Here is a 15,858-nt window from a genome sequence, read left to right as displayed (position 1 = left end):
TACATCAGGATCTGGCAGTATAGTCAGTGTCAGTAGTGTCTAGTCTATGCAGTACACAGTACATGCGTTCCTATATCTCAGCCCTCCTCCCTATGTACACAGCTCCCCCTTACCTGCCGAGCCTCTTCATTTCTTTGGTGTCACAGTCTAGTCCATTTGTCCCCCGTATCCTCAGCTTCTACAGGCCGCACTCAGTCCAGCTGAGCGGCACCGAAGCTGTCACGTTCCTGGGCCCCAGGCTCAGCTCTTTCTCATCCCTGGGCAGTGGAGGGCAGAGCGGTGGCGGATAGTGTGCAGCATGTCTCTCAGAGCCAGCACCGGGCTGTGCTCATGAGAGAAGGAAGAGGGAGCCGAGCAGACACACAGCTCTAAAATGTTGTCGCTCCTGTTCAACTCACTTATAGACTTATAGACGCAAATGTTCTACCTTTTTAGCTTTGCAACGTGATGAGAGCACTGATGTCAGTTGTCTAGCTGTGCTGTTCGTTTTTGTGTGTTACCTGTAACATGGAGAAATGTCTAAAGACATTTTAATCTGTGATGAACTGAAAACAGAAACTTCTGGAGCAGATAGCTCTGAAAACACACACAGTCCTTTCTCTACTTATGATCTGGACTAGAAGCATGTTATGTATTAGTGTGTTATACCACTCCCCATCCAGTAGGGGGAAGCATTGTAAATATGTTCACTTCTTTATTGTTCTGGTAAAGCTATGTATTTTAGAGCATCTATGGTTCCTGTATGTTTGTGTTGGATTAAAGTGACTGTAAAGGTCTTGTTTTTTTAAAATAACAAACATATCGGGCGGCACAGTGGTGCAGTGGTTAGCACTCTCGCCTAGCAGTAAAAAGGGTCGCTGGTTCGAATCCCAACCACGACACTACCTGCCTGGAGTTTGCATGTTCTCCCTGTGCCTGCGTGGGTTTCCTCCGGGTACTCCGGTTTCCTCCCACACTCCAAAGACATGCTGGTAGGTTAATTGGCTTCTGTCCAAAATTGGCCCTAGTATATGAATGGGGGACCTTTGATTGAGGGTAGGGACTAATGTGAGTGTGCGATGTACAGGGTTAGGAACAAGGGTCAGGGTTGTAGACACACACTCACTCAGGTTGAACTGGATGGACTGGTGTCTTTATTCAACCTTACTAACTATGTAACTATATCATACTTACCTCCACTGTGCAGCTCGTTTTGCACAGAGTGGCCCTGAACCTTCTCTTCTGGGGTCCCTCGGCGGCTCTCGTGGCTCTGTTAACCCCCTCGGAGAAGCGTTTCCCCTGGGAGGTTACCTTGCGGGCGCGCTTCTGAGTCCAGCATTTGGGTCTATAGACACAGAATGCTGGACTCGGCCCCACCCCCCGGCGCCCACGTCATTGGATGTGATTGACAGCAGCGGGAGCCAATGGCTGCGCTGCTATCAATCTATCCAAGCAAGAGCCGGGAGCCCGTGGAGAGAAAGACAGCGCATCCCCGCCGACTGAATGAAGGGGTTCAGGTAAGTAAAACGGGGGGGGGGGGGCTAGGGGGCCGGTGACTGCCAGGTGTTATTTCACCTTAATGCATAGGATGCATTAAGTTGAAAAAACATGAACTTTTACAACCCCTTTATATACATCTAAGGTGCATTCACACCTGCAGATGCACCATGCCGGCAATTACATGTGAGAACCCCATCAGAGGTTCCCACGATTAGCTGTGAGTAGGCAGCCCTATAGGAAGCAATGGGAGGCTGCTGGCTCATGTAGCTAATCATTCCCACTCACATGTAATCGCTCATGCTGCAATCACATGCGAGTGATCAGCTCTAAATGCAGGCAGTCTGCCTTTTAGTGGGGCTGCCTACTCGCAGTTAATCCCAGGAACCCCCACTGGGGTTCTCACATGTAAATCGCCAGCAGGGTGCATTCACAGGTGTAGTGAACAAGACCCACAAGGCTGAAAAGCGTTTAGTTCTGCTGTCTGACACTGTGCCTTTTATGGAGAACCAATACATTTTGAAGATTTTAAAGAGCAAGAAAGGAGTTGCGGACTACCTCTTTTCGTGATTGCACCATCTAATCTGACAGTGCTTAGGCAATTCTTGTATAAGAAAAACATGTATCAGGTCCACAATTCTTGTATAAGAAATCAGTGGCTTGTAAAGAAAGCCTGTCTGTAAAAGCCATGTCTTCAGTACTAAAAAGCATATTTAATTCAATAGTGTAAATTGTCAATTTTGTGAAATCCAGTGTGTTAAAATAGAAATATAGGCAACAGTTTTTTTTTTTTTTTTTAATTTTGGATAGACTTAGGGAGGGTCATAACCCCTGTAAGCTTATTTTTCTCCATCTGTGTCCCATTGGGGAGATTTCCCTTCACTTCCTGTCCCATAGCCAAAATGAGGAAGTGAGAGAAAATCTCTGCAAATTAAGGGAAACTCTTATGCCGCGTACACACGACCGGTTTTGCCGTCAGAATAAACTCTGAAGGTTTCACAGACGGAACTCCAACGGAATTCCATTCAAGCGGTCTTGCCTACACACTGTCAACCCAAAATTTGACCGTCCAGAACGCGGTGACGTACAGAACGTACAACGGGACTAGAAAAAGGAAGTTCAATAGCCAGTAGCCAATAGCTTCCATCTCGTACTTGCTTCAGAGCATGCATTGTTTTTGGTCTGTCAGAACAGCATACAGACGAGCAGTTTTCCCGATAGGAATTGGTTCTGTCGGAAATATTTAGAACATGTTCTATTTCTAGGTCCGTCAGAATTTTAGAATAAAAAAGTCCGATGAGGCATACACACGATTGGAATATACGATGAAAAGCTTCCGTCTGACTTTTTCTGTCGGACATTCTGCTCGTGTGTATGTGGCTTTAGGGACCCCCAGGTGGGTTCATTGCCTGAATCATGGAAAAGTGCTGGAACAAGTATTTAAAGGATCACTGAACCCACATCATAAAAAAACTATCAATAAATGCCATATTACATGCAGTTCATACACACTCAGTCACTATGAGATTCGTTTTCTGTATTCTGCAAAAACCTAGTTGATCCTGCTGCTCTCTATCTCCACCTTCTGCCCATGTCCCCAATTCAGGTAGGGATTTTGCAGCTGTGGAGGCAGCTCTGCGCATGCTCAGTTTTCAGTATTTCAATGCTGAGCATTTCCTCCCCATCACATCTGAGCAGCCCATGTGACTATAGAGTCACATATGTGGGCGTACACACTGTGATAAATGACAGCCCACTCCCTCCCTCCTCCTCCATGCCCACTAACCAGCTAAACACAATGGGGGCAGGATATTACATGTGGATTGAAGGAGGCTTCACCGCCCTGTTATTCTAAGACACACACTGGAGGGATATGACACAGCCTGTGACTGGCAGAAATCCACTCACACCATGTTATTGCCAAAAAATAACAAAGATTTGATGTCAAATATATATTTTATACGACAATTTAAAACTGTTTATTGATATTATTTATTTATTTTACACTGTATTCCAAAGGCTGTTTTTAACATGTGACCAGCAGTAGAGGACTAGAAGCTCCTCCTGCTTATGTTTCCCTGCAGACAGGCTGGGAAAGATCTGGGTCATGTGACAGCTGTATATTGATTAGGAAAAAGGTACTTGAATGGGCTTTTTTTTTTAATTAAAGTAATTACAGTGCCATCATCCACAATACAGGCATATCCCACTTTTAAGTACACAATGGGGTTTATTTACTAAAGCTGGAAAGTGCAAAATCAGGCTCACTTCTGCATAGAAACCAATGAGCTTCTAACCCCAGCTTGTTCAAACAAGCTTTTGTAATAAAACCTGGAAGCTCATTGGTTTCTATGCAGAAGTGAGCCTGATTTTGCACTTTCCAGCTTTAGTAAATAAACCCCATTGTGTACTTAAAAGTGGGGTATGCCTGTACAGAAATAGAAAGGACAATGTAAATTAAACAGTGTGTTTATTATCACTTTAAATTATGCAGTATCTTTGTTTCTTATAGCTGAGAGATCACCCCATAGGGATTATCTTGGCCAAAAAAGGATGCAAACCTCTGGTTTGGATAATAAACTAACTGTTCTTACCTTAAAAATGTAGGTCTTTCCTTGGCAGTTCATGCGAGTGATGGCAGCATCTATTGGGCCTTCTATGCCCCACACATCCTTGATGAGCTTTGGGTAGCCATCAAGTGCTTTCTTATCATCAAGTTCATAAAAGTATTCACCTGAAGGAGGTAATGAAGAATTGAAGATGTATTTCAGCGCACACACTCATCTACAGTATTTGTTTCAATGGGGTTGATTTACTAAAACTGGAGAGATTTACTAAATCTGGTGCAGCTGTACATAAAACCCAATCAGATTCCAGGTTTTAGCCCTCGTTCAAACTGAAGGCGGGTTTGAAATTGCACGAGTTTGGCTGAACTTGCAGGATTTCAAACCCGCATTTCAGTTCGACTTCAGGGGTGATTTGAAAGACATCTGTGCCTGTTCAAGCACAGATGTCTATTGAAATTGCCGCCAAAGTCACTAAAAGTAGTGCAGGAACTACTTTTGGAAATCGGTGCTGCTCTCCAAAGTGCGCGTTGCAACGACTGGGACAGTGCCTTTGCCGGCAATAGACTGCAATTTGGTATGCGCCTGTTCAAATCGCTCCGATGTGAACAGGGGCTTATTTCAAAGCTTTATCAAACCAGGTGAAGTTAGAAGCTGATTTACTATTTACTGTGGCCTTCCTGCTTTATGTTTTATTCTGCATCTCCTCTGGAGAAATATGCAATGCAATTATCAGTAATCTTTTCTTATGTCAAGATAAGTGCACTACTTCTCCACCCCTGTGACCTTGTACAGAGGTCTGTGAGGAACCCATAAACTCCAACCATCTGAAGCTTCAAGAAATGGAGAAACGAATAGGTAGCAGACATAGAGGCTTTTTACGAGATGCTCTCCAAGTAAAGATGCTCATATCCTACTTCTCTCCCTCCTTTCCCTTCATAGGTACAACAAGGTACAACATTGTTTTGTGTCTTCATACCTCGGAAAGCATAAATAGAGCCATTTTTTAAGTTTGTAAAGGCATCAAATGGTTTGCCACTGCACAGCTCCTCAGAGATGTCATCAGTTACAGGATCCACCGTTGTCCCTTTTGTTGGACTCTCAGTCACGGTTTGAGACTCCCCAGGGTTATCTACGGGCGTTGTGACTTGGGTCAAGGGATCTGGGTCTGTGGTGTCATTAAAATTGTCAAATTCATCTTCAGGGAAGGTAAACACATCTCCTCTGGTCTCTGTTGTAAAGAAGTAATAACCATATTGTGAGATTAAAGCTGAATACACACTATACAATTTTCTTTTGATTTTTTTCCTTTAGATTTAACAAAACCATAAAATATGAGGTCAAACCTAAAAATATTGTATGAAATCAGGCAGGCCCTTGCACTACATAGTTGAAGGTAAATCTAAAGGAAATCAAACAAAAGTTGTATAGTGTTTATCCAGCTTAAGAATCAGCATAAAACTGTTATTCACATACATCCAAGGCAATATTTACCACAAATACGGCCATGCAAGAAAGGGAATTCAGGCTGCCCAATATAATGTGATTACTTTTCTGTTTTATATTTTTTATTACATCCTACGAAATAAATGATAATAAAGTGGAACTTCACTCTCCCAATCAACATTGATTCTTTTTAATCCTCAATCTGCTAGCATTAGTAAATACTGTGCAATGAAAAAGTATTCATACCCCTTGAAATTTTCCACATTTTGTCACGTTACAACCAAAAACGTAAATGTATTTTATTGGGATTTTATGTGCTAGACAAACACAAGTAGAAGGAAAATGATAAATGGTTTTCAATTTTTTTACAAATAAATATGTGAAAAGTGTGGCGTGCATTTGTATTCATCCCCCCTGAGTCAATACTTTGTAGAACCACCTTTCACTGCAATTACAGCTGCAAGTCTTTTTGGGGATGTCTCTACCAGCTTTGCACATGTAGAGAGTGACATGCATGCCAATTCTTCTTTGCAAAATAGTTGATGCTCTGTCAGATTGGATGGAGAGAGTCTGTGAACAGCAATTTTCAAGTCTTGCCACAGATCCTCAATTGAATTTAGGTCTGGACTTTGACTGGACCATTCTAAGACATGAATATGCTTTGATCTAAAACATTCCACTGTAGCTCTGGCTGCATGTTTAGGGTCGTTGTCCTGCTGGAATATAAACAAGCTTCCCAGTCCCTGCTGAAGAAAAGCATCCCCACAACATGATGTTGCCACCACCATGTTTCCCGGTGGGTATGGTGTGTTTATGTATAGCAGGGGTCCTCAAACTTTTTAAACAGGGGGCCAGTTCACTGACCCTCAGACCGTTAGAGGGCCGGACTATAGTTTAAAAAAAAAAACTATGAACAAATTCCTATGCACACTGCACATATCTTATTTTGAAGTGAAAAAACAAAATGGGAACAAATACAATATTTTGATGAAGAACAAGTAAAGCTAAATCAACAAACTTACCAGTATTTCAATGGGAAAATACCAATATACACATATATATATATATATATACACACAGCGCTACAAAAAGAATATACCAGCAATAACTTTGCCCACACAGAGACATACAGACTGCACTGCTGATCAATGCAGTCTGATCAGTGCTCATCAATGCCCGCCAGCGCAGCCCAATCACTGCCCCCCTCACCATTATTGCAAGCCCCCCTCACCATCATTGCAAGCCCCCCTCACAGCCTTACTGTGCCAAACAATGTCTCACCAGTCAGTGTGTGTGCACATCGGGCATCTTCTGCTGCTGTGTCACGGCTTACTGCGAAAAGTTCGTAGCGTGCTGTGATAAAAGTCCCACCCTCCTCCTACCTAGACCAGCTCGTGTGATAGACAGAACACTGCCTCTATCACACGAGCTGGTCTAGGAGGAGGGCGGGACTTTTATCACAGCGTGCCCAAACTTTTAACAGTGAGCTCAGTGACACAGCAGTCTCCCGCTGTGTTACAACCGCCCCGCCCAGAGGCCTGGCCTGTCGGAAATCCGGCCCTGGGTTGGGTGGGCCGGATAAATGTCCTCGGCGGGCCGCATGTGGCTCACGGGCTGTAGTTTGAGGACCCCTGATGTATAGTGTTAGTTTTCCACCACACGTACCGTTTTGCTTTTAGGCCAAAAAATTCAATTTTGGTCTCATCTGATCAGAGCACCTTCTTCCATATGTTTGCTTTGTTCCCCACATGGCTTCTCGCAAACTGCAAACGGGACTTCTTATGGCCTTCTTTCAACAATGGATTTCTTCTTGCCACTCCTCCATAAAGCCCAGATTTGTGGAGTGCACGACTAATAGTCTAGTGGACAGATTCTCCCACCTGAGCTGTGGATCTCTGCAGCTCCTCCAGAATTACCATGGACCTCTTGGCTTCTTCTCTGATTAATGCTCTCATTGCCCGGCCTGTCAGTTTAGGTGGACGGCCATGTCTTGGTAGGTTTGCAGTTGTGCCATACTCTTTCCATTTTCGGATGATGGATTGAACAGTGCTCCGTGAGATGTTCAAAGCTTGGGATATTTTTTTTATAACCCAACCCTGCTTTAAACTTCTCCACAACTTTATCCCTGACCTGTCTGGTGTGTTCCTTGGCCTTCATGATGCTGTTTGTTCAATAACAAACCTCTGGGGGCTTTACAAAACAGCTGTATTTATACTGAGATTAAATTAAACACAGGGGGACTCTATTTACTAATTAGGTGACTTCTGAAGGCAATTGGTTCCACTAGATTTTAGTTAGGGGTATCAGAGTAAAGGGGGCTGAATACAAATGCACGCCATACTTTTCACATATTTATTTGTAAAAATTTTGAAAACCATTTATCATTTTCTTTCCACTTCACAATTATGTCCACTTTGTGTTGGTCCATCACATCAAATTCTAATAAAATACATTTACGTTTTTGGTTGTAACATGACAAAATGTGGAAAATTTCAAGGGGTATGAATACTTTTTCAAGGCACTGTAGTAGAGCTGCACGACTAATCGTTAAAGAATCGAGATTGCGATTTAACCCCCCTCGCAATCTTAAAACAGCATTTCTTCGATGCAGAGAGTCCTCTGCTCAAGCCGACAGCTGTCCAAAAAAAAAAGAAGGCAAAAAACAGGCAGCCTGCCAAGTTTATCACAACATCCCAGGCGAGATGAAGAGAAACATTGTAACATTTAGTACTTTTAGATCAAAGGAATGATCTTCGGTCTGTAAATGAGGTCATATATTTTTTTAGCAGAGACCCTAGAGAATAAAATGGTGGTTGTTGCAAATGTCACGTGGTATTTGCGCAGTGGTCTTTCAAACGCAATATTTTTGGAAAAAATACACTTTAATGAATTAAAAAAAACAGTAAAGTTAGCCCAATTTTTTTGTATAATGTGAAAGACGATGTTATGTCGGGAGAATCATGAGAGAACCATGATCTTTATTCTAAGCAAAAAAATTGTGTTTCTCATTTTAGCCAGAATCATGCAGCTCTAGTAAATAGATAGGAAAGTATATAATTTTTACTTGTTTTCAACTTGTTTTTTTTACATTTCATTTACATTTCTTTAGTTACTTCCTGGTTTCTTGCCTAGGCAAATGATGTCATACATCCCAGGAGTCTTCAGGAGGGGAGGAGAGGAGCATGGGCTTTCTCAGCTAAGCACACCCTCCTACCTGCATGCCTGATCTAAGGACAGATGCATTCCAGAAAGTAAATGCTACATTAGGTTCGGTTTCTACTAGTGCGACTTGTCATGCGACTTGGGACTGCAAAGTCACATGACAAGTCGTACCCCATGATTTCCAATGGGTGCCGATCATATCTGTGCAACTTCAAGTGGCAGCGACTTCAAAGTAGTCCCTGCACTGCTTTGGTCCCACTTTGATGCGACTTGAGTTTCATAGATCTCAAGAATACACAGGCATTGTTTCAAGTCACAAAAAATCACAGCAAAATTGTGCGACTTTCAGGACACAATAGCGGAAACCTAGCCTTAATCATTTGCTCTTACTCAAGGTGGCCATGGCCAGAAATGCTGAGGGGGTGTTTTTCAAAGTGATTTCCCAACAAAATAAAGTATGGAGACATGGATGGACGGGAAAGTTTGCTTTGAATATAAAACATGAATTAAATGGTGTTTTTGGTTTGTGGTGCTCAGATGCAGTGAAGATCTGCTTTAGGCCTCATGCACACAGGATGTAAAAATAACGTTATGAAAATGTCAGTATCTTTGCAGTGTTTTTTTTTTAACTTTTTTCAGCTTTTTTCAGCGTTTTTTTAGCGTTTTCGAGCGTTTTTCCGCGTTAGCGTTTTTTAGCATTTTTTTTTTTCAAAATTTTTTTTTTTTCAATGGATCAAAAACGTAAAAAAAGTTGGTGAACGACGTTTTTGAGCGTTTTTGAGTGTTTATCAGCGTTTATCAGCGTTAGAGCATTTTTACAGCTGAAAAACGTCTCTCAGAACCCACTGAACCTGGGTTTTTTTTTACAGCTTAAAAACGCCTATGCCATTTGCAGCTCAAAAATGCCTAGGTGGGCATGAAGCCATAGACTAACATAGACAGGCGTTTTTAAGCTGCAAAAAACGCTCAAAAAAGTGGCTGTACAAATGTCCGTGTGCATGAGACCTTAATGTTTTGCTGTCACTATGACATGTTTTTTTTATTTTAGCTTTAGTCTCTGACAGTGGAATTCCATTTACATTTTTCAGATGACATGCCAAAAACATGTTTTCACTACTTCAGTGATGTAACCTATGAGAGTCATATAATTAGTTAAAGTGGAAAAACAGCCTAACTACATCCAATTTGCACTAATGTGAAACCAGCCTAAAGCATTTGTTGCCCCAACACTTCCTGATATGTGCCTGCTTTACCATGTACTTGTATAATAAAGTATCCTGTTCTCTTTGTATTGCTTCCTTTATGTGAAATCCCTGGAGTTCCTGCCAGCCCCTCTGCTTTCCCATTAAAAACTGACCACACTAAGCAGGAGAGCACACCGTGGTCAGTTCTCTGGCTATGCTGGGAACCCAGCCTTCTCTCCTTCAACGATCAGACTTGTTCTGACATGACCCCCCCCCCCAGTACAGCATTTCACTGGGAAGCCAGTGTGCTGCTGCTTCTCCTCCCCCCAGCCCTTATACAGCTGAGAACAGAGGGAATGTAATCACTTATAAAACAGGGAAAAAAGGTTTTAATGTTTTTTATATCTATACAAAAATGCTGTGCATTTTATTTCTATTTTAAATGGGTTGTTTCACAAGATGAGGGTTTACAATCACTTTAAATTCACTGTCAAAATAAATAAATAAATGCACATGATTTTGCAGGTAAAAAAATTTACATTTATTACTTTTTTACACTACAATCTGCAAAGCATTACACCCGCAATCAGTGGGAGGAGTCAACAAACAAAGAAGGCACTCATTGGCGCTCTTGAAGTTCATTGAGAACTATAAGCCATCTGCCGCGTTGGTAGACAGGACTTATAGTTGATTCGTTCACAGAACATGCGCTGTTTTGAAAATGTGACAGCGGGTGGGGAGAGAGGAACCCCATCCATTGTCATGGAGGAACAGGGAAAGGGGGGGGCTTGGGTGAGTGGGGAGAGGTTGGCTGCTGCATAGGAACATGTTGCACCCTAAATACGGGTGTAACATGTTACAAAAGTTCAACTTAAATAGGTGCAAATATTCACAGAAAAACTCCAAAATCTCATGAAAAAATTCTTTCCAGAACAGTGACGGTTGTTATAGCTGAAAAGGAAGGGATTGTGATTGTGTTTGCTTATTTACTGTACATAGGTATTTTATCTTTATTCTGAACACCTTTCTAACAGTATACTAAAAGAAAACAGCAATGCATCCGAACATATTTACTTACCTTTTTTCATGCAAACCTCATTGTAGTCCCTGCAGCAACTTCCGTAGTAAATACACAAGTCATCACATTGGCATTTTCTTTTGGCAATGAAACCCTCCAAACATCGTCCTACACAGGACTCTGTAAAAGCAATGCACATAAATGGAGAAAAACAGCAAAACATCTATACAGGAGAAGAGGTTGCTATGAAATCTCTTTCAAATACAGGTGTCTTTTTTTTTGTGTTAATTCTTTATTTAAAGTTCAGGGAATTCAGCCCTGCAACACATAACAGGAAGAAAAAAAATGATATATCATGGGATAATGGTCAACTAGGCCTCTGGCTCTAATCAGGTGCTTCAAAAAAACACCTCCGTCGCTGAAAGGGGTCCGGACGCATAAATAGGGGGTGGCGGCCGTGCATAGAGGGGGCGACGCTCAGGCGCCTCTAATGGACGGGTCGCCACTGCTATGGGCTGTCGGCAGCAATGTATTTAGGTTTTGTGCTGCCCTAGGCCTGACTAAACTCGTGTCCCCCCTAATTTAAATATGACCCACCCCTTCCTGTCAAGGCCACACCCCTTGCTGTTTAAGACCTGCCCTGAAATTTTCGAGTGGTGACACTAGTTCTGAGGGCCTGGGGGGGGGAATGGATTCCCTTAATTTGCATAGATTTCCTCTCACTTCCTGTTTGGCTATGGGGCAGGAAGTGAAGGGAAATCTCTGCAATGGGACAGGGATGGTAAAAAGTAAACTGACAGGGGCTATAACCCTCCCTTACGCTATTCAAAATGAAAAGAAAAGTGTTACCTATAGTTCTACTTTAACCTCCCTGGCGGTATGATTATTTCGGATATTAGGTGCTGAAAGCGGTACAATTATTTTGCATGGAAATTTGGCGTTTTATATTGTAGGCCTGTAATCCTTAACAATAACACACTTAAATCTGTCCAAACAAGAGTCTAGTAGATATCCCGGGTATGATGAAGTTTGAAACACAAAAACATAAATTATAATATAATAAATAAATATAAATAATAAAAAAAAATAAAAAAAATAATAATAAAATAAATTTCCCCACGATTCACTATTGCTCAATTCTGCAAATGTTCTAATTTACTATCGCTGTTTTCTAGCTGGTCTAAAGCCACTTTTGACGTAAAGGGACACTTTTTGGTTGCTATGGACAATCTCAAGTTACCAGGCAGAAAGAACAGTATATATATATAATATAAAACTGCATGCAGGGCATGGGCCAAAGCACTGGGGACAAAAGGGATGTGAAATAATTTCATACAGTACTGTAATCTGTAAGATTACAGTACTGTATGTGTTATGGTTTTTACATTTTTTTTTAATTTGCCGCCAGGCTCCGCCCCCATGCGTCGCGACGCTCGCAGGGAATGGAGCCTGGCACGAAGAGGCCTCGGAGGAGACAGAGCCCGCAGACACAGCGGGGGACATCGCAGGATCCCGGGGACAAGGTAAGTAAAGTCGCACCAGGAACCTGCAGTGTAATCCCGAGTGTGGCTCGGGGTTACCTCTAATAGTGCTGAAATTTAACCCCGAGCCACACTCGGGAATACCATCGGGGAGGCTACGCACAAATTTCTGATAATTTTATGGAGAGGACTAAGAAGATATAACCATGCCAATGGTGCGGCAGAAACCATAGCACAGTGAGGAAGGTTTGTGGTCCAGGATGATAGGACAGTCAAAATTAGAAGTGGTGCACCACCCCCACAGTTGCGGAATGCCAGCCGCCCTCATACCCGGAAGCAGTGCAGACGCTTTATGGGGGCGCCAGTCTAATTTGCCTCTCAGCCCAGTCCGCACCATAAGACTAGCGCAAGCCAGCGGGGACTCTTTCCGTGCTGCAAAGTGCTGCCCTAGGCCTGGGCCTGTTGGATACAGCATTGGATACAGCGTTGGCTGTCGGTATTCAGTAATAAAAGTCAAATTCCAAGGTGTTTTATGTAGTTTACATGCAGGAAGGTAATTATTATAACAGATACACTACAGAAAAGAGTAACGGAAAGGAGTAATGGGGAAAAAAAGGGGAGAAGAACTAGAGGAGGTAAAGCTGGAGGAGAAAGAGAAGGGGGGAAGGGTGGGACAGGAGAAGGGAGGGAAAGGGTTAAATGAATAGAATGTTCTCCCTCTCGATGATGCCATTGACAAGGATAAAGAAGCCAGATACTTGCCAAAAGAACAAGTCATGGCTGAGAGGCAAGAGGGGTCTGGTCTCTATAAAAAAAATAGGGGGTCCAAGTCTTCCAGTACTTGTCCTCCCTTTCCTTCAAAATCATAGTAAGGCTTTCCAAATACAGATGTCTTAAAGGAAATCTATGGTCACGACATACACTTTCATGTTATAACATTGCATTGTAATAGCAATACAAACAATAGTTGTTTTGACAATTCAATGTAAGCTTACTGGAAAAATCTCCTTTTATGTTGGGAGTACGGCCTGTCTGCTGACCATCTCATTCCACAACTTCCTGGATTCCCAGCATTCTTTGCAGCTTCTCCTCTGCTGTTTACTTGTAATATCTAAGGACTGCATATCCCATGGTACATTGCTACCTGCAAGCAGTGATTCCTGTGTGGATCCTGTGTTTCATCAAATTCGTCGACCCATCAGAATTTGTAACGGAAGTGACGTTTCGTTGCCGCCTTCTTGCTACACCCCGCACTCGTTCACAGTAACGATACAGTGAGAAGGCGGCAGTGGACATCTTGCGACAAGCCTGCTGATCAAATTTGCAAATCTTACAGAACACCGCTGCTTTTATAATTAAACATATAAACAGTCCAATGGATTTCTAAATACTGTATTTCACTATATAAGCTCCATTTACTGTTAAAAATAAGTGTGAAATGCAAGACTCCGGTGGGTGTAACAAGATGTCCGCTGCCGCCTTCTCACTGTATCCTTACTGTGGAAGAGTGAAGGGTGTAGCAAGATGGGGGTAGCGAAACGTCACTTCGGTTACAAATTCTGATGGGTCGCCTAATCTGACGAAACACTTGCCTCCTGAAACCCCTCCTCTCAGCACTTTTGTAATTGAGAAGGCAGGTTCTGTGAAATGTGTGACCCAGAAGTGCCTACTCACAGGGCATACTGAATACGCATCACAAAATTTAAAGTCAAATTTTTTTTTTACATTTTGGATAGAGGGGAGCTGTATTAGAACCCCTGACAGTTTTTATTGCTGTCTGCGCCTTGTTAGGGAGATTCACCCCCTCTATTTGTCCTGTTTACCATTATGATTGAAAGTGAAAGTAAAAGAAAATATCAAACATCGGGTTGTCCCCAGAAAAGTAATAGAGAGCAAACCTTCCATTGGAAGAACTGATTCTGGTGAACTGGGGGTCCACAAGGCATTCCCTTAAAGCAGGGGTCAGCAACCTGTAGATTGCGATCTACCAGTAGATCGCAGACAGGTGACTGCTAGATCGTGGTCTGGGCTTGCTGACCCACCATTCCAGAGCATCAAACTAAGTCTAATGCAGAGGGGCTACTTGGAGCTGTAGTAGGGAACAAGAGCCGCATAAGCCGATGCCTCCTCTGTAGTGCTGGCTCCTGTCCCATGCGGTGTGGCCTCATTTACTTGAATGGGTCACGACTGGCAGGTGGTAGCATGCACCAAAAGCAACAGGGGGCTTAATTCCTTCTACAGAAGGTGTACACCTTTGTCTGCTGCCTCAGCGGCTAAATGGGGTAGGAATTGGGGCGGTAAAAATGCAACTCAACCACTGGGTTTTACGTGTAAATGACACCTAAGAGTGCAGCTCCTGAATGCATCTAAGGGCTCATTCACAAGTGCAGCGGGCACTGCTGCTCCTCTAAAAGGTGATCTGAGTTTCCTTGACAGGTGGTAAGGAGGTGATGTGTTGCCCATGATTGCCGTGCAATGCGGTGATCTTTGACTTCTCCCATGTTATTCAGGTAGATCTCCACCTTTTTAAGGTTGCCTACCCCGCCTTAAAGTGTTACTGAACCCAGGACCTTGCATTCACTATATCTGGTCTCCCGCAGTACACAGAACATGGAAATGCAACATTTTTAGTAAATAAAAACTAAAGCATATATATATATATATATATATATATATATATATATATATATATATATATTTTTTTTAGAAGTCTTGTGACGGTGGGTGTGGCCTAGACATGGCTGAATGAAGACGCTTTTTTCTTGAGCTCCCGGCCTCGTCCAGAAAAACCAGGCTTACGATAATCTGCCTGAGGCATGCAATCTGCCAAACGACACAGAACAAGAGCATCCACCCGGGGACACCCGCTGGCAAAAGTCCCGGAGAGATCCGTTGCTATTTCCTGCAATTACAAGGCTTTTCCCCCGGGGCTACAGTAGCGGCACCACGAGGCTCCCCACAAGGTGAGAAGCAGAAGGCCCCAAAACAGTCTGGAGCCTGCTCCTCTCCTAGCTCCCGGGCTGCACAAGAACACTCTGCAGATACCTGCAGAGATCCTCATGAAGCCACGATGGCGTCCCCACAACCACCCGATCCCGCTCTGTATGACCAAGACATTAGAAGCTTACTTCAGGCTCTCCCCACCAGATCAGACATTGAGGCACTTATCTTCAAGCTTGAAGAAACACACCGCCGCGACATACAAGAGGTCAGAGGGGAAGTCTCGACTCTGACAGAGCGGGTGTCTACTGGGGAGAGCTCGATCTCTTTATTGACAGACAGAGTGTCAGCACTGGAGCAGGCCAGAGACCGACAGAGGGAAGCTGCCATAGCCCTGCAACTGCACCTGGAAGACGTGGAAGACCGAAGCCGCCGGAACAACTTGCAGCTTCGGGGGATCCCAGAAACGGCATCACAGGAGAACCTTGGGGAGACGGTGCGAGAGATCTTCCGCACGGTTCTGGAGGAGCCTAACCTGGAGATTGAGCTAGACAGAGTCCATAGAGCTCTTGGCCCCAGATCTGACG

General features: G+C 43.3%; 1 protein-coding gene across 1 annotated transcript in view; it reads right to left on the bottom strand.

Moving 5' to 3' along the window:
- VTN (vitronectin) overlaps positions 1-15,858 on the bottom strand; it is a 77,087-nt gene that overhangs the window by 48,414 nt on the left and 12,815 nt on the right. Inside the window, exons 2-4 of the mRNA XM_073616604.1 lie at positions 10,911-11,030; positions 5,020-5,271; positions 4,071-4,210 (exon numbers count right to left, since the gene is read on the bottom strand). Coding sequence (XP_073472705.1) covers positions 4,071-4,210; positions 5,020-5,271; positions 10,911-11,030 — 512 coding nt within the window. The remainder of the gene's footprint in view (positions 1-4,070; positions 4,211-5,019; positions 5,272-10,910; positions 11,031-15,858) is intronic.

This window comes from Aquarana catesbeiana, linkage group LG02 (assembly GCF_042186555.1).
Source record: "Aquarana catesbeiana isolate 2022-GZ linkage group LG02, ASM4218655v1, whole genome shotgun sequence".
In the NCBI taxonomy this organism is placed as follows: domain Eukaryota; kingdom Metazoa; phylum Chordata; class Amphibia; order Anura; family Ranidae; genus Aquarana; species Aquarana catesbeiana.
This window is presented reverse-complemented; position numbering and strand designations above follow the sequence as displayed.